We start from the raw sequence: 25029 nt of genomic DNA, 5'->3' as shown, positions 1-25029 counted from the left end.
AGCTTCTGCAGGAGATGATACACGAAGAGAGGAACCAATGCCCAACCAGGAGGAACCAGAACAGAATGGTGAGAGAACCAAGACGCCAGAACCAGACACGGAATCTGTAAGATCCATACCCATGCGCGAGGACTCACCAGATGCACTGATCAGAGATCGATATGTTAGAGCAACACTATCAGATCCTCTGGGAAATTTCCTGTTCCCACAATTCCTGGATACAATAAGACTTTGTAACCCCAACCTACGTGTGGACTCAGAAATGATGAGGAACTTCTGTACCAACTACACACAGAGTATGAGGGAATACAAAGAGGAACAAAGACGTGAAGTTGAGTTAGAGGCCCAGCGTATTGTACAGGAGGAGAATGACAAACGCACTCAACGACACTTCAGTAACTTCACCAACCAAACTGGAATTAATCCACCAAGCAGCTATGCAAGCAAGAGCACCCTAAGCAACGATCAAAAGCTTAAGTTAGCCAATGGAACCTTCCCTCTCAAGCATTGCTTCAAAGGAGACGGCAAACCACCCTACATTACTGATTACCTATCAGAGATGAACACTGCTCAGGAGTTATGTAACCTCTCAAGATCAGAATTTGAGACCTTTATGCTTAGGACCACCACTGGCGAAGCATATACTACCATCCAGCAGAGTTTCAATCTTGGACTATCTATTGAAAGTGTCTACAATAGCTTACTGCTACAGTATGATATACTCATCAGCCCACAGGAAGCTCAAGCTAAGCTGATAGCCTTTAAGGGAACCAAAGCCATGTCATTCCCTAAGCTTGTCAGTACAATTCAGAATCTTGCCAGCAGAGCCGCTGTTCATTATACAGACAAGAAGGAAAGACAGAATGTGTTCAACATAACTGCAGTGGAGGCACTCAAACGTAGCTTACCAACAAATAGCCGCAATATAGCATCTGAAAACCATCACAATCTCACACATGATCTTGGAAGATCCCCTACATATCATGAGTTGACCGCTTCCATGTATCCTAGAACTGAAGACCTAGATCTGGACCTACAGCAGAATGGTGTATCAGCCAGTTACAATGGAGATTTATCGCTTCATAAAAAGACAAACAACACCAACTACTCACATGACAGGGATACAAGAATGAATAGAGACAAACAGCCTGCTAAAGTTGCCGCTACGACGAGCTATTATAAAAGGCCAACAGTTAGAGAAGTTACTGCTAAACCAGCCTATCCTAAAACCTACAACAGAGAAAACAGGGATAATAGAGATAGACAACTACAAAAGAACACCAAACAAGATTATCATATCTCCTATGGAACATCCAATAAGCGCTACTGCGGTGCATGTGGTCAAAATTCACACAAAATATCAGATGGATGCAGACTACTGTGCGATGACCAAGGACGACAATATCAAACAGCACTAACATCCGGATACTGCCCGAGCTGTCACAAGAAGTATGGCAAAGACCTATACCACGCTCAACACCTATGCCCTGGACGACCAGCGATGATGGAACTGTACCATAGTGGTAAAGTGAGACCTGGTGGTGTGTTTAAACAGGCATATGAAGAATGGGTTGACGCCAAAGCCAATGGACAATCCAAAGAGCGTGGCAGAACAAGTAGGGTTAACGCTATCACCGTTCGAATGGATCCTAATGACCCCAAGATTTTAGCGGTAGATAGTTCTGCAGCTATCATGGATGAAAATAGGAAAATGTACCTGAACTGTTCCGGCTGTATGTCAAATGGAAACTACGATGTATACATGACAGCTTTATTTGACTCAGCAGCAGACAGAAATATCATGTCAACCAGCTATTTTGGTATGTTATTTGGAGTACAACAAAATGAGGTTAAGAACCATCTGGAAAAGAGTGACATGGTTCTTGTCAGCTATTCTGGACACAAAATCCCAGTAGCTGGAGAAATAACTCTCATGATTCGTCTCACACAATTCTCAGGCATCTATAGACCAGTACCATTTATGATTGTACCTGAGGAACACAAGAATGTCACACCTATGATCATCGGAATGAATGGCATTAGAGATCTCCAATTAGGGTTGACTTTCGTTGCGGACAACCACCCGCCAGCACCATATCTATACTCTATGTTCCATCCTGGGAGAGTACTAGATAGCCTGTTCTGTTCTGATTATGAGTTACAACTCTGCACAGGGACAATAGACAAAATTGATCCTAATGAAACTCAGACTATAGAAATGAACATCAACCATTTCTTCAACTTAGCTCCTGGAACAAAAGTCATTCTCAGCGATGACCATATTGCCAACGATAGAAATGGAGGAATTAAAATTCAACCTGGACAAACGCAACTGACTGTCAACAACCGAGGACAACTTAGTGGAAGAGCAATGATAACAAATGTCACTGAACATGCAATCACTAACACTGTTATCACCGGATACTTGGAACCAAGCAACCAATTTGTAGTCAAGGAGATCACCACAGACTTTGATTTTACGCAATCATTCCTACACAATGTATCTGTGACAACTGAGCTAGATGAGATTGTACAAGCCCTGGAGCGACACGCAGAAAAAGCTACGGCTCCAGCCATCAATCAGATCTCACTAGACACCAGAAACCACTCAGTTCAACTCTTATAGCTACCAAAATACAGCGCCATCAATCTGGTAGAACGATCTTTTCCTTTAGCTGATGGATATATACCGAATCCTACAGCTATAAACAATGACACTCCAGTACCAGGAGTAGCCTTATCTGACTACCGTTCTAATATTGATGAAATTCTAACTACACCAGATCCTGAAAAGAATAAACTCTTTGAGAATAGTGATGACGTTATTGAACTTGGCTTAAAACATATAGCTGAATCTGATAACCTTATGGACTATGTAACAGAACCTACTGGCTATAGTGTGCCAAAGGACCAGTTTGTTAAACCAGAGGATCTTGTGGTGCTGTCAGACTATCCACCAGAGGTAAGACATTATATAGAAGACATATTCCTAAAATCTTACCCTGATATAATATCTACACATTCTACTGATAGAGGTAACATGAGTAAATATCTGGGCAATTATACAATTAGACTAAAACCTGGTCAAACTTTACCCCAGCATAAGAAATTATATTACTTATCACCCGTAGAGAAAATGCAAATGCAATCTATCTTAGAGTTTTTGTTAAAGAACGGGACCATTGAAAGAGCTAATTTGGATGGGGATTCCTATAACAACTATGCAAGCCCAGCTTATCTGATTCCAAAGTCGGATCAGGGGAGCTGTCCTCGTTTAATTGTAAATTTTCAACAATTGAATCCTTGTCTGCAGTCTGAACCTGCACTGCTACCCACAGCAGAAAATTTGATTCAGTCACTAAGGGATAAATTTGTGCATAGTAGTAGTGACATGGCTAACGCATTTCATAGTATAACGCTAGAACCTTCTTGCAGAGACCTAACATTGTTTGCAACCCCATTAGGAGCTTTTAGACACGCATCCTTACCAACCGGCATTAAGACTTCACCTGAAAGTCTATCACGCTTTATGGAAAAGATATTACACTGGGAATTGGTTTATGCTGATAATGGTAATGTTGTAATGAACGGTGATTTAGCCAAAATGGTATACTCACCTATCCCAGAAGTCCAACACATTTACGATGATTTCATTGTCTCAACTGAACTAGCTAAAACTAGATCAGAATCATTGAATATACATTTTAAGATTTTGAAGAAAGTTATGGGGAGAATACACACGCATAAAGGAAAGATTAGTTTAAAGAAATCACAACTTTTTAAAAGTAGGGTAAATTTCTTTGGGTTCTTCATTTCACATAATTATTGCTGTGTAGATCAAAGGCGAGTACAAAAACTTCTAAATATTCCCATGCCTACTGATATTACTATAATGAGATCTTTTATGGGAGTACTACAAAGTATGCATAAACATTTAAGATTTGATATTATGGCTCCTACACATATTCTAACTTCACTTACATCTACTAGAATAGGTAAAACTTTTGTCCCAACTCCAGAACAAAGACAAGCATTCGAAGACATTAAGAAAGCTTTAGCTTCAGGACCAATTTTTAGCAAATTAGTTAACTTATCGGCACCTAAGATCATCTTATCAGACGCAGCCGGCACCTCAACTGGCTCATATTCGGCAGTCTTAGCGCAAATAGTGACACCAGAATTACAGGCTAAAACCCTACCCCCTGGGCTAAACTTCGATGATCCTGTACACCATGTTATTTATGATAATAGGTTACCAATTTTACCCCTACCTTTGCAGAACGAAGGTGAAAACATTAAGGATTATGCTAAGCGTATGTCTGAAGATGGACCACCCGAGTTTGAATATTTGGCTAGTAAAACTTTGGGCTATCCTGAAGACACTGTACACAATAGTCTCGGGATATCTTTACAATTGCTTCTAGAACTAAATAAAGTTCAAACACCTTTGACCACCATCCTGCAAAGAGCATCAAAAATTATACGTTCTACGATGTTGAGACAAAAGTATATTCAATTTGTATTTAATAATGATAGGGATAGATTCTTAGAATTTATTCGCAAACTAGAGCATGGATATGTATATCTAGATCCGCAACAACTCATATTTGAAGCTCTTAGTGTAGCTATGTACCGTCCTGTGATAGTTATCACAAATATAGAGGGTGCCAAACCTGTCACTCAACACTGTTCAGACAAAACAAAACCCCCTTTTGTATTTTTACTATATGGACACAAAGAGCAACACATAGTAAGACCCGCAATGGTTTCATCAACCAATAGCTTTAACTTAAAATCTTTAGCATCTATGTTTGAAATTATCGCATATACCTCAAAGAAAATTACCGTTGCTGAGTCAAGATTACATATCATAGACATTGAAATCCTAGGAATTATTTATGCAGCAAACTCGTTTAGAACTCTAATAGGTCCAAGCTGTGAATGTACTTTGTTAACAGACGCAAAGTGTGCTTACTATCTCTTCAATCCTAAAGCATTAACAGCCGTTAATAAGTTGAAAAGGTGGAATACCACTCTGTTAACTCTAATACCGAAGCTAACAATGTCTTTCTTGAGAGGAGAAGACAATTTGGCAGATTTCTTAACAAGGGCATATAAGGCTACTTTACCAAGCATTAAAAAGGTAGCCCTACCTAAATTTGTTAAATCTGGGTTTGAAGATAACTTACCCCAATATAAAGTTTGGACTATTGAAGAATGGACACAGTTCATTATGGATAACCCCGACTATTTGGGTTATGATGAACAACCCCCACAGCCAAAGCAACAAAAACCCAAAATCACCATAAATTCACTTGCCGCAGAACATAGAGTTATAGGCAAAGTACTAAGACCTTTGGAAATCCTAAAAGAAAGGATTAGCATAGAAAATATAATTGCAAACCAAAAAGAGGAATACTCTAACATTTACACACGTTGTCTAACCTCTAAATCAAACACCTCCACTTATAAAAGACAGAACTACGAACTTAAAGACACGATTCTTTTTACAAAAATAAAAGGAGATTTAAAGGTTTATCTCCCAACCAAACTATTACCAGTATTAGTATGCTATACTCATCTTTTGTTAGTACATAGTGGAGAAATTAAAATGCTTTTGAATATGCAAAATTTCTTCCACCCTAACCTTAAGAAATATGTTAGAAATTACACTAGATCTTGTTTAAATTGTCAACTTCAAAATTCATCTACAAAACTAGAACAAGTAGGAACTTATAGTACAATTTCAAGACCTTTTGAATGTGTAAGTATTGACTATATACAATCCTTGCCCCCATATCGTAGTTATAATCATATCCTCACTATAGTCTGCCAACTAACAGGAATGATTCTTGCATATCCCATGAAATCACTCACATCCCGTGAATTTATAAACAAATTCATGTTTTATTTCTATCCTAATTTCTCCCCCAGACAAATATTGTGCGACAATGCAAAATCATTTTTAGAAAAGCAAAATTTGATATTCTTTGCTTCTATTGGCATCCGAGTTTTGAATTCTACTGCGTACTTCTCACCCTCTAAAGGATTGGTGGAAGCTAGCAACAAAGTAATAAAATGGCCAATCATTAAAATTTTGGCACAAGACTCAAAAACCTCATGGGTATATCTACTACCGTTAATAGTCCGACAATATAATTGCACTAAAATACCAAAAACTGGATTTTCACCCATGGAATTATTATTCGGGACACGTAGCTCCCTGTCTAAATTGTTCTTTGGAGCAATAAAACCGGATGAATATCACCCTGATATAGCTCGCACAGAAGCCTATGTGCAAGACCTCTCGGACGGTATACAAGAAAACTTGGACATTTCAGCAAAAGCTATTGAAAAGGGAAGGGAGGCAAGACTAAAGTATATTAACAAAACCCGCATACACAAACAATTTGATATAGGAGATCTTGTCTTGGTTAGAAATAACACTATTACACCTGGTGTTAACCCCAATCTTAGACCTATCTATCATATTTCACCCTATAGAGTTTTGGATGTAAGCCCTAACAGTTGCAAGCTTGAAAGAATTTCAGACAAAAGAACTGAAATATTTAAATACTCTTTCAACGAAATCAAAAAGTTCAAGCCTATGGACGAACATTTTGACACCCTCCCAGAGGAAATAAGGGATATTATTACAAAGCCTTATAATAAACTCACAAATCAAGAGATAGCCACATTAGTTAAAAATGACACACTTCCGCTTATATTCCCGGTTAATTCAAAAGATCCACAACCAGGAATACGCGCACACTCACCCTTAGAAACACGAAAAGAAGCGTCACAAAATAAGAAACCATTAGACTCTGATTCGGACATAGAGGACTCAAGTGCCGATGAGGACATGACACTCGATTCCGTATTTATTACCGGAGGTCGACGACTTAGGAAAATAAATGATAGACATGTCAGATTTCGGAATGGCACAAGTTCACAACCATAATTTACATTTCCATTTACCCTGTAAACTTGTGAACAATATGATAATATGTTATTCTAATCTGATAACTAAGTTATCATATTCATGTAAATTTTCCCACTCAAGGTTATATATCCAGTGGTAAAATATACATCTTTTCTCTTCAGCAGGGGAGACCTACTATATGCAATATACGTCGACTAAAGAGTCGATCCCTTCAAAAACACTTACAAAAAAAATTGCATATAGAGAGTTTTGATTCTGTATAGGCAAACAGAGTCAAACAATTGATACAGATTGTACAAAAATACGAATGTTACGAATGTCAAATACGCACCCTGACATATACACAAAAACTATTTAAAACATTTAATACAAATTGTACAAAATGTACAAACATAACAGTACTAATAGGCAACCTATATATATACGCCTTGAATTGTGATGAGTTGATTAGTTATTAGAAACTATAACCACTCTACATACAAAAAATATGTCAAAAACTTTAATTATAACTTCGGACAGGAAACGCCCACTCAGAATTTTAGTAGTAGTAGTAAACAATAACGATAACTTAAATTTTATCCTGAAATTGAGTCAGTTTACTATAACATATCCACAAGTGAGGAAATCACCAACCTTGTGAAGTACTACAGTTATCACATAACACGTAAGTCTTAACAGAATATTTTACAAAAGCTATAAAATGCAAACTAGATTCCGAAAGCCTATGCCTAGATCACAACGAATTCTACATGAGACCTTCGCGAACCTAGTAGAATATTGTTATAACTTGCTTACGATGATTAAAGAAATGTTATCGTTTAAAATTAGTTGTGGAATCAGCCAACCTAGTCGTATTGTACGATACTTGCATTGTCGAATACTTAGAAACACTTATAGAGACGCATACAACCGTTTGGTTATACGGTATAGACAGCAAGAGTATAGAAGCCGACAGACTATAACAGACGAATTACGGGCAGTAGCACGCCAAATAGAGAATCTGAGAGACACAGTCCTCCTCATTTCTGGACATTGTACTCTCCCCACTATCCACGAAGAGTAAACTAGATTAAAACTGATTCTTATAATCTGATTTCTAACAATGATGTACGGACGTATCCTAACGATATAAAAGTTTTGCATATGATAAAACCTCTTGTACATATGTGTATTGATGTAAAATACTTATATTCTCATATATCTCTATGTAATTATTGAAAACAATAGGAATTTAATCGCATAAATCATAGTTGAGATATCAAAAAGAACATAGCAAGAAATTTTGTTATTTATAAAAGTTATCATAAACCAAGTGAATGTAAGCTAGACTAAGCACCTTGTAACAATAAACTTTAATTATGCATCTAACTAAATTAAGGAACAGACAATAATACTTATAGAGTAGCTACGTAAACGGGAGTTGTACACAACAAATACTAAATCAGTAAATAACAGTGTATATGCTACTTAAAATTGCTATATTTATTTTAACAAAAGTAAATAATCTTTAGAAAGGTATAAAATTTTTTTTTGACAAATATTTTTCTCTGGTGAAAACTTAAAATTAAATCAATGTTGAAAACAGAACATAAACTTTTATTTTTACAGTAGTTGAAAAACATTATGATAGTAAGAAGTTTTCTGACAATTTAACATCTTAGTTAATATAATTTGGACATAAGCTGTATAATGGCACATAATAAAACTTCGAGATTGCTAATACGATTAATTGAACGCTAAATGTTGAATTTGTACATACAAAAAGCACATAGCCTAATAACAAGCCAACGGGAGCCAAAAATTTAACTCTACTTGTTGGAAACAAGACTTAGTTTTAAATCTAAAGGGACATAAGAACATTTTACCTTGAGACTTTAAACTTTATGACTATTGTATTGAAATTTAAAAGGGAAACGCTATTTACTCTAAGCCTTACTAATTAAATAAAACTTCCTTAATGAGATCATCCAATCAATGATATTACTTTAATTACTTGAATCACAAACAGTCTTTACATGAGTTTTCTTAAAAATACTTGAATAAGCGTATGTAAATAACTTTGTCTAACGTCAGTCTTTCGGTCTACTTAGATATTGGTTACAAAAAAAAATATATATGCTATTTACAAGTCCTCTCTATATCACAGCACAATTAAGATTCACGATTAATGCACAGGGATGGATATAAATGAAATTTAGAGAAAAGGTACTGAGGTGCGAGTTCGATTAAATATCTATATATACATGACCCTTACAAGCTAACAAGAATGAATAAACTGCGACATAAGGCTGTAATTACAGTTGTTAATATACTATTGAGAAAAGAAAAGGATTAGTTCGCTTACGAAGAAAGTAATTAAGAATTGAATGAAGTTTTAAATTATGGGCATAAAGAAAATACAACCTTATAATCATTTCCTTACATACTAAATATCCTTACAGACTAAACATATATATACATAATATAATGGCAGAAGTGTAAATTAATGTTTGGCTTTGTACAGTATAAAAAGTCATAATGTCTAATAACAAAAGTCTTTACTTCATAGTGATTACTATTTTGACTAGTTACATAAGAATAGAAAATCTGTAAATTTAGTCACATGTTGTCTAAAACTGGTCATTGTCTTAAAATTTGTATGTCATATTTTCAACCAAGCTAACAGCGCCACTTTACGGCGTACGTCTAGGGAACGTGGGACCCCGACGTCGAGGGACTCCCTCAACGCCGGAATCCTCTGTCCTGTTATTATCTGAGGAATGCGTAGCTGAATTGAAGCTACTCTCCGCTGATGTTATCTCTTCCAAGATGGCAGGAGTTGGAGTACGCATGGAGCGGCGCAAACGTTCTAAACTGAGGACCCGCAGTGGAGTGGGGTACTCGATCTCATCAGTCACCGCATTAAATCTAATGGGCGGGAGATCGGCGTCCTCGATATCGTCAACCAGTGGGACTAAACTGGCCGCATCCTAAAATTAAGAAAAGGGACATTATTAGACAATCATTTTAATAAATGTTCACCAGAGAATGTATCAACGCTTATCCATATATGTTTGTGAGACATTTTTTTATACATCACTAATACTTTATCCAGAATCTTGATATTAACTATTAGGAAGGAGTTACACCATAGTTAAAGTAAAGTTATTGTCTAAACGCATAGCTATCTGAGCTAAACAGCCTAGTCTAAGTTACGTAATTTTTGCAACGGAGAAAAATTATAAGAGCTTATCAAACTTACCACAGACAAATCAGCTGCAGATGGAGATTCAATGCGACTAAGGCACATAATAGAGCTCAAGGAAGAGCTGTCGCTGGATCCCTCAGCTGTCCTCTCAGAACTGACCCGATTACACCTCCCCATATTGGTGTAGAACTGCGTCAGGGGGATGGAGTTGGTCGCCTAAAATATAATAGATCTTATTAGTTTAATCGCAACGCCAACAAAGAATCTAGGAAAATCAGGAAATGAGAATGCCTAAAATCCTGTAAAGCTATATGATTAGGTAGCAATTCAACCCATTTTATACTAGAATTAAAATCTTAGATCGGTTCAAAAATGCTTATGCAACCATACATTTTAAGATTAATATTCTACCAATAAAAGAATTTTAGTTGCAAATACCTCTAGATACGTGTACAAATATACAGCCTCTTTCTGAAAATTAATAGAAAAACTAAAGCATGGATACTTACATGTAAACGCTCTGTTTGATCAAAGATCAACGGACGGAAGCCAGGGCTTCCCGTCGATGTGTCCAATCCCGCAGGCACATTACTTCCAGTAACTCGATCCTCAGTGGCAGACAGACGGTGTACGGCAAACAGCCCAACTCTGGACCTTACTTCTGCTGGAGTCGATGGACTAGCAGAGGGAGCCTAAAACAAAAAGAAAACATTAAAGTCTTGATCTAACATTTAAACCCCCAATGAGAAACGTGCGGCACGAGCAAACTCTTAACCTTCCCAGAGGGAAATAATATTAGGTTGCTAATTAAGATTTTAGTAAAGGTTAACTGGTATCTCAATTTAATTGTGGTAACCGAGCGGATTTCTCTGGCGACATAAAACGACGACAAACGGTGAGCGATATATATGGAAGAGCCGAAAGTCAACGTTGAGGAAGTGAGAATAGGACAGAACAACCCTGCAACAACATGATGCTTTATTAGGCAAAACGGGTGGCTAGAAAAAATTATACAAAACAGAAAAGAAATATACAACAGAAGAAAACTCACCTGTGTATCTGACAGAATATCATCAATCTCAGAGGACGCGGCTTCATACATGGTGTCCGACGGCTCCGCAGTTGGCGACATAGCCCCAGATCTAGTCCTGTTGGTCCTGTTACCGCAGTGAAGAAGCTCAATGGTCCTGACGCCTATGTTTCGGAGGCGCGTACATACATCTCTTATCCAGCGAGCCAGCGACCTGTCTGAGGTGTTGTCTAATCTTGTTAGAGTCTCAAGCCCTACAGCACCGAAGAAGACCACTATGAGAGCACATGAAAACAAGCCTAAACCCAACAACATGTTAATTAAGCCATCCATGTTGAATGTGTCCAGACTCGTCTTCTGGTCTCTCCTCGACTCGGCAGACCCAGAATCACCTCCGGCAACATCGTCACCAATGTCACCGCAGGAGTTCTGCATCACCGAATTGAGGAGAGACCAGATGATTTGTATCGTTCTACTAAGCATCAGTGAGAGATGCTCGTTGCCAAACATCTCCCCTTGATCCCTTTCGGACTCTACTGTATCAAAAGTACTTGTACTCCCATAGTCATCGACATCAGCAAGGCTTGGCATCCCAGACTGGTCGCTGTACACTGAACTCGAGTCGTCTAAGGAGTTTTCAAGAAACGAGGAATTGGCAAGAGTGGCCGCAGCCGCTCTCATTGATTCCTCGAATCTTTCCTTAATATTCTGATGCGCGTCCAAACTGTCAGGTATATACATTATGAGCGAATGTAAATTTAAAATAGAGGACTAGAGATTCTGAAAGGCAATATAGTAAAGTTAATTTTATGAAAAAGACTGTACACACGAATAATTTTTTTGTATTCTAAGCAACTATGGTTGAACCTCCTAACCATTAAAACTTTGATTTATCATCTAAAAGTAAAATTCTTTAAGTTAAAGAATATGTAATTAATCTTACATGATTCAACGCTTAAAAATAGCTATCGTTAAGCTATTCAAACATTAAAACTTTGTTTTATTAGATTCAATTAAGTTAAAGAATATGTAATTAATTTTACATGATTCAACGCTTAAAAATAGCTATCGCTGAGCTATCAAAAACATATTCATTATGATGTATCAAGCAATTAAAAACTTATGTACTAGCTAAATCTGAATATCTTCAATGATGTTTTAAAAACACTTTAGATAAAGCTAGCTAAATATAATTTTTGTAAGCGACCATTTTAAAATAAATATGGTTGAGTTACTCGTAACGTAAATAACCTATCAATTAGCGTCATTATAATTGAATTAAGTAAAAAGAAAATCTTATTTTAAACCCTATAGTAAAATTGTTTTAGAAGATTTGAATCAGGACTCAATAAGTTTTGATTATAAAAAGGGGAACGCTGTAATCAAAAGTTAAAACGAATAGAATGATGGAACATATCTGTGTCAATATAAGTTTTGTTTACGATGAACGAATTTAACTTTTGCAGACGGAAAACGTAAACAAAACAAGGTACATCAATTTACCTGATGACTCAGATATGTCCTATCAAAACTACAAATATTATATAAAACAAAATTGTCATATATTGAAGATGTACCCATATTGCTTCTAACTCACTTTCGTTTAAAAATACAGTGATAAAGGCCTTATCGACGAAGAAAATAAGAATCTTGAGTCTTCAATAGCGGCTAACGAATGCAATAATGGGCATATCAACGATCTATAACATAAAAACATTCATATAAAACAAACGGGTTACTATATTTTATCACTTTTATATAAATTCTCTTGGAATTTAGCGGTAAAATTAAACACTCGAACGCAAGCTCCGCTCGCAAAGACAATTATTATATAAATGAGCATAATTACTGGGCCGCCAGCTTTTTATAACCTCGCTCAAATCCAACCCCTATCACTTTTGACCGCCCAAACATAAACAAAGGGTTGACAACTTATTGTTACGTAAAATTTAATTACGGACGTCGAACGATATATTTTGTAGATATTAAGTCTATAAGGTACACTTGACAACGACGTAATGTAAGATATTAGTCTTTAAAATGATTAAAATTTATTCATGTTAAAAATAACATAAATACAGCTAATGCCAACAATGGTATAAACCATATGTACATATACAAAATATACAAACAAAGGGTTACCAACTATTGTTAGTAAAATCTTATATTTTTACATACATACGAGTAATGTAACCAAAGAAAATAATACGATATGTAAATACTAATTGTACTTATACATTTTTATATAAAATATTGTTTATATTCAGGAAACAGTTATATTTAACAGAAATAGAGATAACTAACCAATCCATTATAGGCCTATCTGTAACAAAAGAATTTCTAGAATATCCCAGGGATAAAAGGATTAATAAAAGATTATTAAAACTTCTTTTGTTTAGATTACCATAGCCAGGATACCCCAAGGAACCGGTTGGAGCACGCGCACTAACTCTTTTTAGGATCTACCATGGACCAGCCTGGAGATAACCTAGATGATCATGGAGTATTGGAGCCCTACCACCACCCTACCTTGGACGGATTGCGGTTGTGTTCCTGTCAACACCTTGACACTATAGACGAGAACAACAACATTATCACCACACCAGAGTACGATGGATTCTCAGAGAACCTGTCCATCACCATCAGGAATTTCTTGTTAAATACAGCCCTGAATACCAGAGAAGATAGTAGAGTGGAGACCGATAGTGACATTAGCTCCAGCAGCACACTATCCCTCTCTACAAATGACCTCAACCAACTCTACTATGACCTGGAAAATCACTCAATCACCTTGGACGAGAATGGTAACGAGGTAGCACAAGTGGACGCCCTTGGCTACATATCTACCTCACCCCCAACTTCAACCTACACTTCGAACGAGAGCACTTCACCACCTAGTTCATCATCAGAAGAAGCTGAACTATCCAGAACAACCAACGCAAAAACATTTATTGATGTGACAATGTTAGATAAAACTAAACCCCTCAAGAAAAGAATGTATTCTATTTGGGAGGTTTATCATCTTGTATACCCAGCTATGAAAATACGCAAAGCATACTTTCTTAATGGAAAGCGTATTTAGCTTAGCTTGGAATACATTTATAGTTTATTATATATGCCTATATACTGGGACTACTAAACTTTTTCTTTTTCTCTTTTTTCTTTTTTTAACAACTTACCCCCATTGGAGATGCGATCCTCAATTTTCAAATTCTTTGAACGTACATATGAGACTTTTACAGAAATGCTTCGCATCCACAACTATCTATCTATGCTTGATATAAAGTCAACACTTTATAGATCATATTATGAACCTTTGATTGACACGTGCCCTGCAATTAACTAGTAGCACTCAGGGGCAAGACACAATTACTTTAGCTAGGCCCAAGGCATTATTTGTATCAATTTATGCATTCATAGGCCTATCCTTACCTATATGACACCATATATGGGTAACGCTAGCCTATTCATGGTAATCTGTATGTGATTTGCTAATAGTATATGTTTATTAAAGATATTATGTTTATAGTTAATGTAATCATACAAACAACTAGTTCAAATATGTATGCCTACAACCATGCCTGATTTACGTCACATATTAACACACAGATATTTAATTGCACAGACAAACACTAAAATCCTGGTCCAGAGCTAATGTTATAGCATGTACCTCTTGAATTTATTCAGTTATTTACTAACTCTCCTACCATCAACTTCTCTTTCTGGCTTTAAAAGGTAATGACTTAGTTGTTTGGCATGCATTGTAGTTTAAATTTAGGCCCCTTAGTACTTAGCATGAATTGAGCTCAGGCCTTATGTTAGAACTCTAACACTTAGCACAATTCACTGCTTGGGACTTAGGGCATATTTCTGTCCTACTCTACTTATAATTTTAACACTTATCCTGTAAATATTTTCATACTTAACTTATGCACTTGTGATATAAATACACTTTATAAAAACATTTTCCTTCCTTAATACTTAATATACTTATACAATTCTGATCGAATATCAAAACCAACCATTTATTCTTAGGTTAAAGCAACATAATACTTCGCGTGGGTCTTTTGTTGAGCTTCCACCAGCTCAACCAAATTCGTATTATACTTGTGGGAATAGAGGGTTAAGCATTCTAAACAAACGAACCGACGATGAGAATGTCTATGTGTATTGCATTAAAATTAGGTTTTAGTAGTACTTATAGAAGAGCGGTCTCCATACCTAACTATGGACAAACGCCCCATTCGCACACACATTATTACACTGGTTACTAAAGTTTTAGTCCAGATTTATTATTATAATCAGCTTTTCGCGGATATAAAAATGTATAATTATTTAAACTGGTTTTAATATCATTATTTTACATTTTTTTTCGTAGAAAACAGACATAATACGATACAATACATTATTTAAAAGGAAAGAATGAATAGTTATTTCTCGCATCGTATTATAAACAGCTTTCCGAGGATATAGAATGTACAATTGTAAGATTAAAACCATTTTTTTAACCCCGAAATGCCGAAGGCACGGGCTAAAAAACTGTTTTAATCTTATGATTGTACATTTTTATATTCGTAGAAAGCTGGATATAATACGATGCTAGACATATTTTTTTTCGTATGGATGAGAACGGTTCTTATCCACCGGATTAGAATTGGTTTCGAATGAATACGAGAAACTAAAATTATACAATATTTCAAAATAATTTGTACTGTATTTGAAAGAATAAATAACAAAATTCCTAGAAAGTTAATAATTAATTATGTTTATTTCAAGTGTTATCAATCATTCTGCTTTAGTTTTATAAATAGACAATATTATTTATTACACATAAATGTTAAAACGCAATAACAATAATATTTTAGGCTTTGTTGAATATCAGCCGCCATAAACGTCCAAGGGTGGTGGTAAAGGGGGTTTACCCTCCTCAAACATTGAAACCCCTAAACCCTACTTCAAAATAAAAAAAAATACATTATAATACCCAACCAAACCTTTGAAACCTTTATTTTACCCACCTAAAAATAAAAGCTTGGACATCCTTGGCAGCCTCTATTTGTTGCTTGTTTAATAACTTAATTTTGTTGTTTTAGCACTTTGGTTGTCATGGTCGAATATTTATGAGTACACAAGTTCTACTCCCATCACCAGGTGAACATCCTTTAAGAAGTCGAGATACTTATCTGTTCATTGCGCTAACCAACCAATTAATGTAATAAAAAAAGCTTAATAATAAAAATTCATAATCGTCACACCGATAAAGCAATGATAATAGACTGATTTAAAAAATCCAAATATTTTTTTCTTCTTGATATGCTCAACATTTGGAATTTTCTAAGATTTTACAGCTTAGCTCCTCAAACCATAATTAGGACAAGAATGTTATCTATAATTTTGAAAACTAGAACTTATAAGTTGAGTAATTTAAAAAAGGAGGAAAATCCATAAAAACGAACATAAACACTTATAAATTGTAAATCATTTGTTTTGAAAATCATATAAATAGCATAATTATATTATAAAAATTGTATCAAAAAAGTTAGAATCAGCATGTTTTAAATGGACGTACGGACTTTGTGGGAGCGATTATAGAGTTGCTACGCTATTTATATCAAACCTAACAGTTACAGGAATCATCATGCAAAGTTTGAACTTGATAAAACAATTATAACATGCCTTAAATTAAGCTCCACTTTTATAAATCTAAGCATGTTTGCAAACAATTTTTATTTTAGTATAAGTGATACAACTGCATCTTTGAAAGATGTTTATTTTCCATCTGTTATCCTATGTAATGTTAATCAGGTACATGACAATTTTAATAAGGTCTAGTATATTATTAGTAGCGAAGCTACTCTATAATTCAAAATGTCCGTCCGTCCGTCTGTCCGTCCGTAATTAATGAATTGGGGGAAACGTGATTTTCTCGGCTCCTATAAAAAGTAGAAAGCTGAAACTTTTTGACAACATTCTCATCATTAAGGAGCACAATTAACATATTCCCATCCACAATTTTTTGTGCTTTGCTACTTATGGATGTTGTCATCCTTGTTTCCTTATGATCAATTGGGAAGCCTGTTTGTTACAGAAATATTTTGGTAACTGCTTGACTCTTTTGGTTCTCCTAGGTCCTGGATAATTGTTGTATCCATTTTCAACAAGGATGATAACATCCATAAGTAGCGAAGCACATAAAATATGTATAAGAATTTAAAGATTAGTTGTCAAAAGCATGAATATTAGGAAAAAAATTCCCAAAACCTTTTCAACATTTGTTTTTAATTTCTTAATATTTATATTTCAGTACTATGACTAACAGACTGACGGTCAAAGCAAATTACATACTAAATGCTTAAAACAACGAGAAATTTAATATTTTTAACTACAAAAATCTTAAAAACTGACCATAAACACCAAAGTTATGGAGAAAAATGTGAAAAATACAAAAATAGCCTAAAACCTGCTTAAAGGCAGTCTGACCGTCATAGTTTTTTTTTTTTAAACGACAAGAAATTTAATTTTTATACTATAACTGAAAATTTTTTGGAAATCGGACCATAAACACCAAAGATATGGAGAAAAATAGCCTAAAACCTGCTAAAAAGTGGTCCTATCGCCATTGATGTTTTATAGTTAATTGTGCTCCTTTATAATGGAAATGTTGTAAAAAAATTTCAGCCGAGAAAATCACGTTTCCCTCAAACTAAGACATACGGACAGACGGACATTTCAAATTATAGAGTAGCTTCGCTACTAAAAACACTGAGAACGTTTTCAAATCTTGCTTGGGTTGAACAATACAAACGCAGCGTTCAAACTTTTTTATCTAAATGTTATCCCATTGTCGAAACAGTAGTGCCTAATAAAAAATGACGCCATACAAAACAAACGATCAATGATAGACCAGTGTGCATTTTACCATTCGTCAATTACAATTCATATTGGCCTATCATTGGTCATTTGTATTGTATGACGTCATTTGACTATATGCTGTTTCCCCAGTGCCCTATTCCTTAGGATCCCCGCTTATAAACCTTTTTGAAAAGAAGAAAGCTCGTAGGTCGTTGATAAACAGTCGGGCAGACATATATGCCCTAAATATACATATACTATCAAAACCTTATATTTCATCATTATTTTATTATTATATATTTTGTTTAAGATGCAACGGTCTTTATTGAAACAAGCAGGATTTACTGATACAGATACTAAACTCAAGTAAAAAAACCTATTTATTGTTTGATAATTAGAGTAAAACAATAGAGGGGGAAAGGATTCACTAAATGACTGTATGTCTCGTTTCCGTGGACCCTCTACCAACTTTCAAGTAGGTATTTAAAGAGAAGAAAGCAATTGGCTACTAGAGGAAAAAAGTCCTTAACACTGGATCCTGGTAGTTGTATGGGTTATACATTAGACTATATAAGTTTGAAGGAATTTTAATTAATATAATAGATTTGAAATCTGCATAAAATTTTAAGGGTTTTTTATTAGATTCGTTTTTTATTTAATTCTTTATTTAACGGCGCAAATACGATTTAGGTTAATTTATTTTGACCAATAGGAAAGCTAGATTGAAACCTACCCGCGCTCTAATTGGTTGAATGATGTACGACACTTAGGCTTCTCCAATCAGAGCGCAGATAGTTTTCAATCCACCAATCACAGATGTCAAAATTAATTAACTTAAATCGTATTTGCGCCTTTAAATAAAGAATTATATAAAAAACGAATTTTATAAAAAAAAGCCTTAAAATTTTATGCAGATTTCAAATCTATTATATTAATTAAAATTCCTTCAAACTTATATAGTCTATTATACATCTGTAATTAATACATTATTATTTGATAAACAAACCTCGTATCATTTATATCATAAAAATAGAGTTGGCTCAATATAACTATATCGCTATTGGCTAGTTTTCTATAAGTACATATCTATTATCTATTTCTCAATAAATCAATTTTCCTCCCCGCCATTACTATCTAAATTTTCATAACTAATATTTATTAATTTAAATGATTTTAAAAAGATTTTTTAAATTATATTTTTTTCACATTACCATCACCAAAGGGTTAATATGATTAAAATTTTAGTTTTAATATTTTAACACAAAGGAAGTGTCGCCACAATCGAATTCTTTTAAAATACAGTTTTCTTAGATTTACTCTATTATGAACATATATTTTTTATTTATGAAATAAGGATTAAATACTTCAATGTAATTGAAATATCTACATGAAGTGAAAAAATTTAATTCATTCCATAAACAAATAAAATAAAGGTCCTATCGCTTTGGTCAATGAGAGTTTAATGAGGATTATTGGAGCACTATGAGTTTTAAACACTTTACCATTGGAAGACTCGAGCTCATTTATAGACGTTTATTTCCTATATAGATCTGTCATGAATCTTGATGCAATAAAGCAGGCCGTTTTGTAAATGTTAAAAATTGGAAGATTTCATTAAATAAAAGTAATCGCAAATATACTTAGTAAATAATTTAGTAAAAATATATATTTTTTTATTCAGATCTTATTTGATTGACTATTATATGGAAGGGCATCTAGGGGTAAGTTAGAACAACAATAAATTTATTATATATGCTATGTGAATTGTGTAAGTAATGGGGCGTCTATCTGTGTGTCCTCAGTTTTAGTAAGCGCTGTTTAGCGAAATGGGAAACACAACAACCCTACCAGCCCCCCCCCCCCCTTCAGAAGGTATAGCGCAAGGAACCAACCCCACCTAACTTTCAAATTTAAATAAAGAGGCTGGTGTCGAAGCAAATAACTGTTTTAATTGATATTTACTGACAGGGGAAGTTTACCTTGGTAATATGGACCTCATCCAGTAGGAGAGGAGGAGATGGGGTAAGGGGGTGGATGGGGGTTATCGTCATTTTAGCCAGCTGGGAGTATAACTTTATTGGAGTATATGAAAATCTCAGGCAACATCCAAGTAATTATATATCGACTTTTAAAAGTAGTTAGATTTCTTGTCTGAAATAGGTACTTTACATCAAATTAGAAAGAAATATCTGCCAACTAAAAATTAAAATACTGCCTCTCTACAACTCTTTATGTGTATTTATCCCTTTTTCTGACTTATTCAGCTTGTGTGGGATGTTATCATCCTTGCTAAAATTAAATTCCAAAAGTTGCATGTAAGTTTTTTAAAGTTGGGTTGCAAGATATCTTATTTCTCCTTTTCCTCTTCTATTTCTTAGTTAGTTCTCAACATGAAATGTATTTCTAGTTGCCAAGCTCTTCTACAAGTCACTTAGTATAAGTCGGTAAATTTAGAAGAAGCTTTTTATAGTGCCTATATAAAAAATGACGTCACACTGGCCTGCAGTTGAAAGTTCTTATCAGTCCAAATCTATTTCAACATATGAACCAAAACTGCTATCATATACATAGTTAACGCTATTTTAATATTACACTTTTACAACATTCTTCTGCTTATATGATAAGAAAAAAAAATAAATATTTTTTTCCAAATTTGATTATATTAAATTGTATAATTAAAAAGATACTAGAGTAGGAAAAAATTGTTTGTTATTAACAATCGATATATATGTAATTACTTGGATCCACGTATGGTCCCTCAGATGTCAAAACTTTATTTTAGTGTTTGGCCAAAATGACTTAGCAATTGTATCTGTAAGTACGTCTAATAACACCCTATGCTATTTTTAAAATCCTAGAAAATTTTTTTTGCAAGAAAATTGCATAAATTCGCAACCTTTTTTAGAACCACTACATAACTCGAGTTTTAAAACTTTTTATATAAAATCCTTTTTACAAAAAATATCAATAATTACTTAAAATTAAACCTGAAAGAAAAAAAATCTCATTACACGTGTTAATTTGCATGTTTTAGGTCTTTTTTTGAGGAAAGTATAACTTCCACATTTTTGACAATAATTATATTTTTTAACATTTCAAAGTAAAATATAATAAAACTTAAACGATTTTTCTTGTATTATCAGTTGAAAATTTCATCAAACATGCAATTTAAGTGATGAAAATTTAATAAAATCATTTTTTGAATGTTTAGAATTACCAATTTTCTACATTTAAAACAAAATGTTAACAAAATTTAAAAACATTCTAATATAGAACTTTAAAAATCAATAACATTTTATAAAATGATGTTTTAAAAAATAAATCATTAAAAGGTATTAAAATGCATTTTAAGTTGCTTAAAATTAAAACGAGAATATCTTTTTACACTTTATTCTTTGTAATAGAGATTAATCGTCATTTGCTGAAAATGAAACATTTAATAAACTAATTGAATCTTTTTGTGACCATATTTAGAATTTTTAATTTTTACACTAAGGTGTTTTTTAATAAAAATCTTTGTTAATTTCTGTTTTACGACAAAAAAAGAAAGGGACTTTTTTACTATTTCTAGGTTATCTTATGCAATTTAAACTATATAATATGAAATAAATTTTAATTGTCTTTCTTTTGAGCCACAAAACACTGTAAAATGTAACATATATGCAAAAATAACAATTTTTTTAATGAATATTATAATATCCTTACATGACATTGCGTCAGAGCTTATTCTTTAGATCATATGTTCATGAAAAGTAGCCATAACTTGGAGGGTTGCGCTATTTATTAGAATATTAAATAAACTTGAATGGTAAAAATATTAGCATATCCTTTGTTAATTCAAATGCTTTAGGTATATTGTTCGGAAAGTTAGTTAAAAAAGAGAGAATTTGCTGTGTATACTGTTGAAAGACTTTCAAAAATGTGAATTACAAAGCAATCCTAAAAGATCGGGCCGTAGGCGAGTCTTAGTCGATTGGGGGGGTGGGGGGGGGGGGGGGGGGTGGTTAATGATCACCTTTTCCAACCAATATTCAATCAACTTCTATTTAACACTTATCAGTCGGGCGCCTGCCCCCCTATTATCTCAGCTCCTATTCGATCAGGGCTCAAAAATTTTGTGCATGTCCCCTGTTTCATAATGAATTTCCGACTATAAGTGAATCAGATTTTCGTTATTAGTATACGAGGTAAAAAAAAGAACATTTTAAAAAAATTATTTAAATAAAACCCAACGTGTATTGGCAGTACAAACATCTTAATGCTAGCAGACATATGTTTATCAACATTTGCAGAAAGCTATTTCCACAAGAAAAATTATTCAGGTTTCTACCTCACAATTTTAAATATTTCTTTTTGATAAAATGTTTGACATATATCGTATAATCATTTACCAAAAAAAATATTTTGATAATTTAGATTTCAGAGAAGATTAATCCTTTCAAAAAACTAAGACGACATTTTACATCTTCTGTCATGACATTTTAGAAAAAATATAAAAAAAACAAAATTTAGTATAAAAACTATTTTCATCGATTTTTCTGAAGGTATTATCGTATTCTGTGGCTTTGTTATTATCATTTACTTATATTGAAAGTGCCAAACATTGTACCCTAACTTATTCATTTAATAAAAAATCAACCGTGATGGAGTTGCACCAGATTTTCACTTACCCTAATAAAGTATTGCTCATAGCTGGCTAAATTAACGATACTCCCTCTCCAACTCCTTTACCCCATCCCCTCCCCTCCTACTCAATGAACAAACTGACAAATAAATAAGGTGTATATTAACCTAAATTAAGGAAAAATTTTCTCCTCTAAATATATCCATATACAATTCTATATCATTATCTATTATTTTAATATTCGGTTTTTTTTGCAATAATTATCATTGTTATGAGCTACTGTATATAGAGTCGAGTTAATCTAATTCAAAAACTGCACTCCAGCATGCTCACAGGGACAGGGATAGGGCAACAAAAAGAAAAGAAAAATAGTTTGTCTCTACATACAAATTCCGCGAGTCGGCTCCTTTTTTTTCTGACTCCCAATATCGAATCTCATATGTATTTTAGTAAAGATTATAAGCAAATTTACATATCTCCTTGACGTCACCGAAACTGTCCCAATTTTGTATAACTTTTGCGGAACAAGTTCCAATTACGTCATATTTTTTTTCCCGAAAAAGAGAAGGGGGAAAGAAAAAAAAGGGAAGGGGGGAAGAAAAAAGAGATGGGAGAAAAGGGGGTTTTCCCCATCTCTTTAGAAGAGATTTTCTTCCCCCCCTCCCTTTTTCGGGAAAGAAAAATATGACGTAATTGGAACTTGTTCCGCAAAAGTTATACAAAATTGGGACAGTTTCGGTGACGTCATCTCCTTTATCACACTTACATAACAGTTTCTGACAATTTGTCTCCAAACAAAAGTATAAATAAAGATATTTTTTAGAAAAAATATAGATTTTTGGTTCTCAGTTTAAGAAAATTAGTAAGAAAGCCTCTTGAATCAGACGACCTTCCCGCAAGGGTTAATTTGAAAATTACCCTAAATCTTTTACTATTTTTTTCTAAATCACTGCATGCTAGTCCAAGATACATTCTTACATAACGTGTTGTCTCAATAATGAACAATTTATAAAACTATGCAGAAAATGTTGAAGATACAATAATTTTGTATTTATACATAACTGGCAGCTACGCATTTAAAGGCCTCTATGGGCACTGGAGGAGGGGAGGATTATTTTTTTTTCTAAGGGTAATTTTTCTTGGGATGTTGGTGAAACCCTCCCCCAGAGTAGTTATAAACCTTCCCAAAACCTATTAGAAACAATCGTACAAGGGAAAACCATTTCGATTCATCAATTAGCAAGATCCTTAGGTACAGACAGACAGACAAACATCCTGTTACTTTATTATAAGGATACATATTCTTGTATAGTATTAGTCAAATTTCTTTCGTAATATTGTTATTTATACAACAAAACAAGAATGGCAACATTCATAAGAATCGAATATAAGTGATCTAAACATCGAAACCTCGAAACCGTTTATTGACGGACAGACCAAGTAAATTATATATACTGGACTGGATACTTTGCTAGAAGAAATCTTTAAATAAAAAAAAATGATGAGAAAATCAAATTTTTCACATATTGTTATTGCCACACAAAAAGAAATAAAAAGTGGTTTCGCTACTAACAAGGTTTAAATAAAAAAAAAACTGAAGTACAAATTACCTAACATCAAAAGAAATAACGTCAAAAGACCTAACAACATAAGACCTAACAACATAAGACCTAATTTACAAATGACAAAAGTTTTACGGGATAATAACCACTAAATTTAACATTATTACTGATTAGATCATTTATAGAGGATCTACCCAAATAATTAAAAATTATATTTTAGGTAACCTTAAATGGATCCGAGGAATTGAAACAGGTATTTTAAAAAATTAATGGATCGTACTATTGTGGTAAGCCGAACGTTTCGGCTCACAGGGTTGCGAGTTCGAGTCCAACGAGCCTTAGCCTTGAATTATTCTACCAAAACAAACTAGCAGGATTTAGTCATACAGAAATTATGTATTTAACTGAATAATATTTACAATGAATGTTTACTATATATATACAACAGATTATAACAATGGTTAGGTTTGAAGGGGGTGTGGGACGCAAGGGCTTAGCTCCCGGCGGTAGACAGGCTGTGGGGGCAGCTGTATAATCGCGTGAGGGGCGCGTGATAGCTGCGTGTTTGAGCCCCTCCCCACATTTATTCTGTAAACTGCCCGTCCGTCTGGTTGTCGTATTACCACACTATTACGATACAATTATGACATTTATAATAACAGAATGTATAAAAAATACTTAATATTCAATATAAAAAAGATACATCAAATCAAACAAAGGCTTAATTCAAGTAGGTTTTTCCCCAATATATGTTTATGTTGGTATTTGAAAAAAATATGAATTGATGTAAATTAATATTTTCTATTCCTACATTACGATGTAAACATAAAA

General features: G+C 34.0%; 2 protein-coding genes across 2 annotated transcripts in view; one reads left to right on the top strand and one right to left on the bottom strand.

The window, feature by feature from the left end:
* LOC145328481 (acid-sensing ion channel 2-like) overlaps positions 1-25029 on the top strand; it is a 69160-nt gene that overhangs the window by 24297 nt on the left and 19834 nt on the right. The window contains exons 4-8 of the mRNA XM_080172184.1: positions 16254-16311; positions 16896-16965; positions 18323-18378; positions 19694-19733; positions 24419-24451. Coding sequence (XP_080028310.1) covers positions 16254-16311; positions 16896-16965; positions 18323-18378; positions 19694-19733; positions 24419-24451 — 257 coding nt within the window. The remainder of the gene's footprint in view (positions 1-16253; positions 16312-16895; positions 16966-18322; positions 18379-19693; positions 19734-24418; positions 24452-25029) is intronic.
* Positions 9126-10831, bottom strand: LOC145327756 (uncharacterized). Its single transcript, XM_080171312.1, has 2 exons — positions 10185-10831; positions 9126-9912 (listed from the first exon to the last, which is right to left on the bottom strand). The coding sequence occupies exons 1-2, from the start codon at positions 10305-10307 to the stop codon at positions 9616-9618; spliced, it is 420 nt and encodes a 139-aa protein (XP_080027438.1). The 5' UTR covers positions 10308-10831; the 3' UTR covers positions 9126-9615.

This window comes from Acartia tonsa, chromosome 9 (genome assembly GCF_053477335.1).
Source record: "Acartia tonsa isolate MP-2025a chromosome 9, ASM5347733v1, whole genome shotgun sequence".
NCBI lineage: Eukaryota > Metazoa > Arthropoda > Copepoda > Calanoida > Acartiidae > Acartia > Acartia tonsa.
The sequence above is the reverse complement of the archived record's forward strand: the minus strand, read 5'-3'. Positions and strand labels throughout refer to the sequence as shown.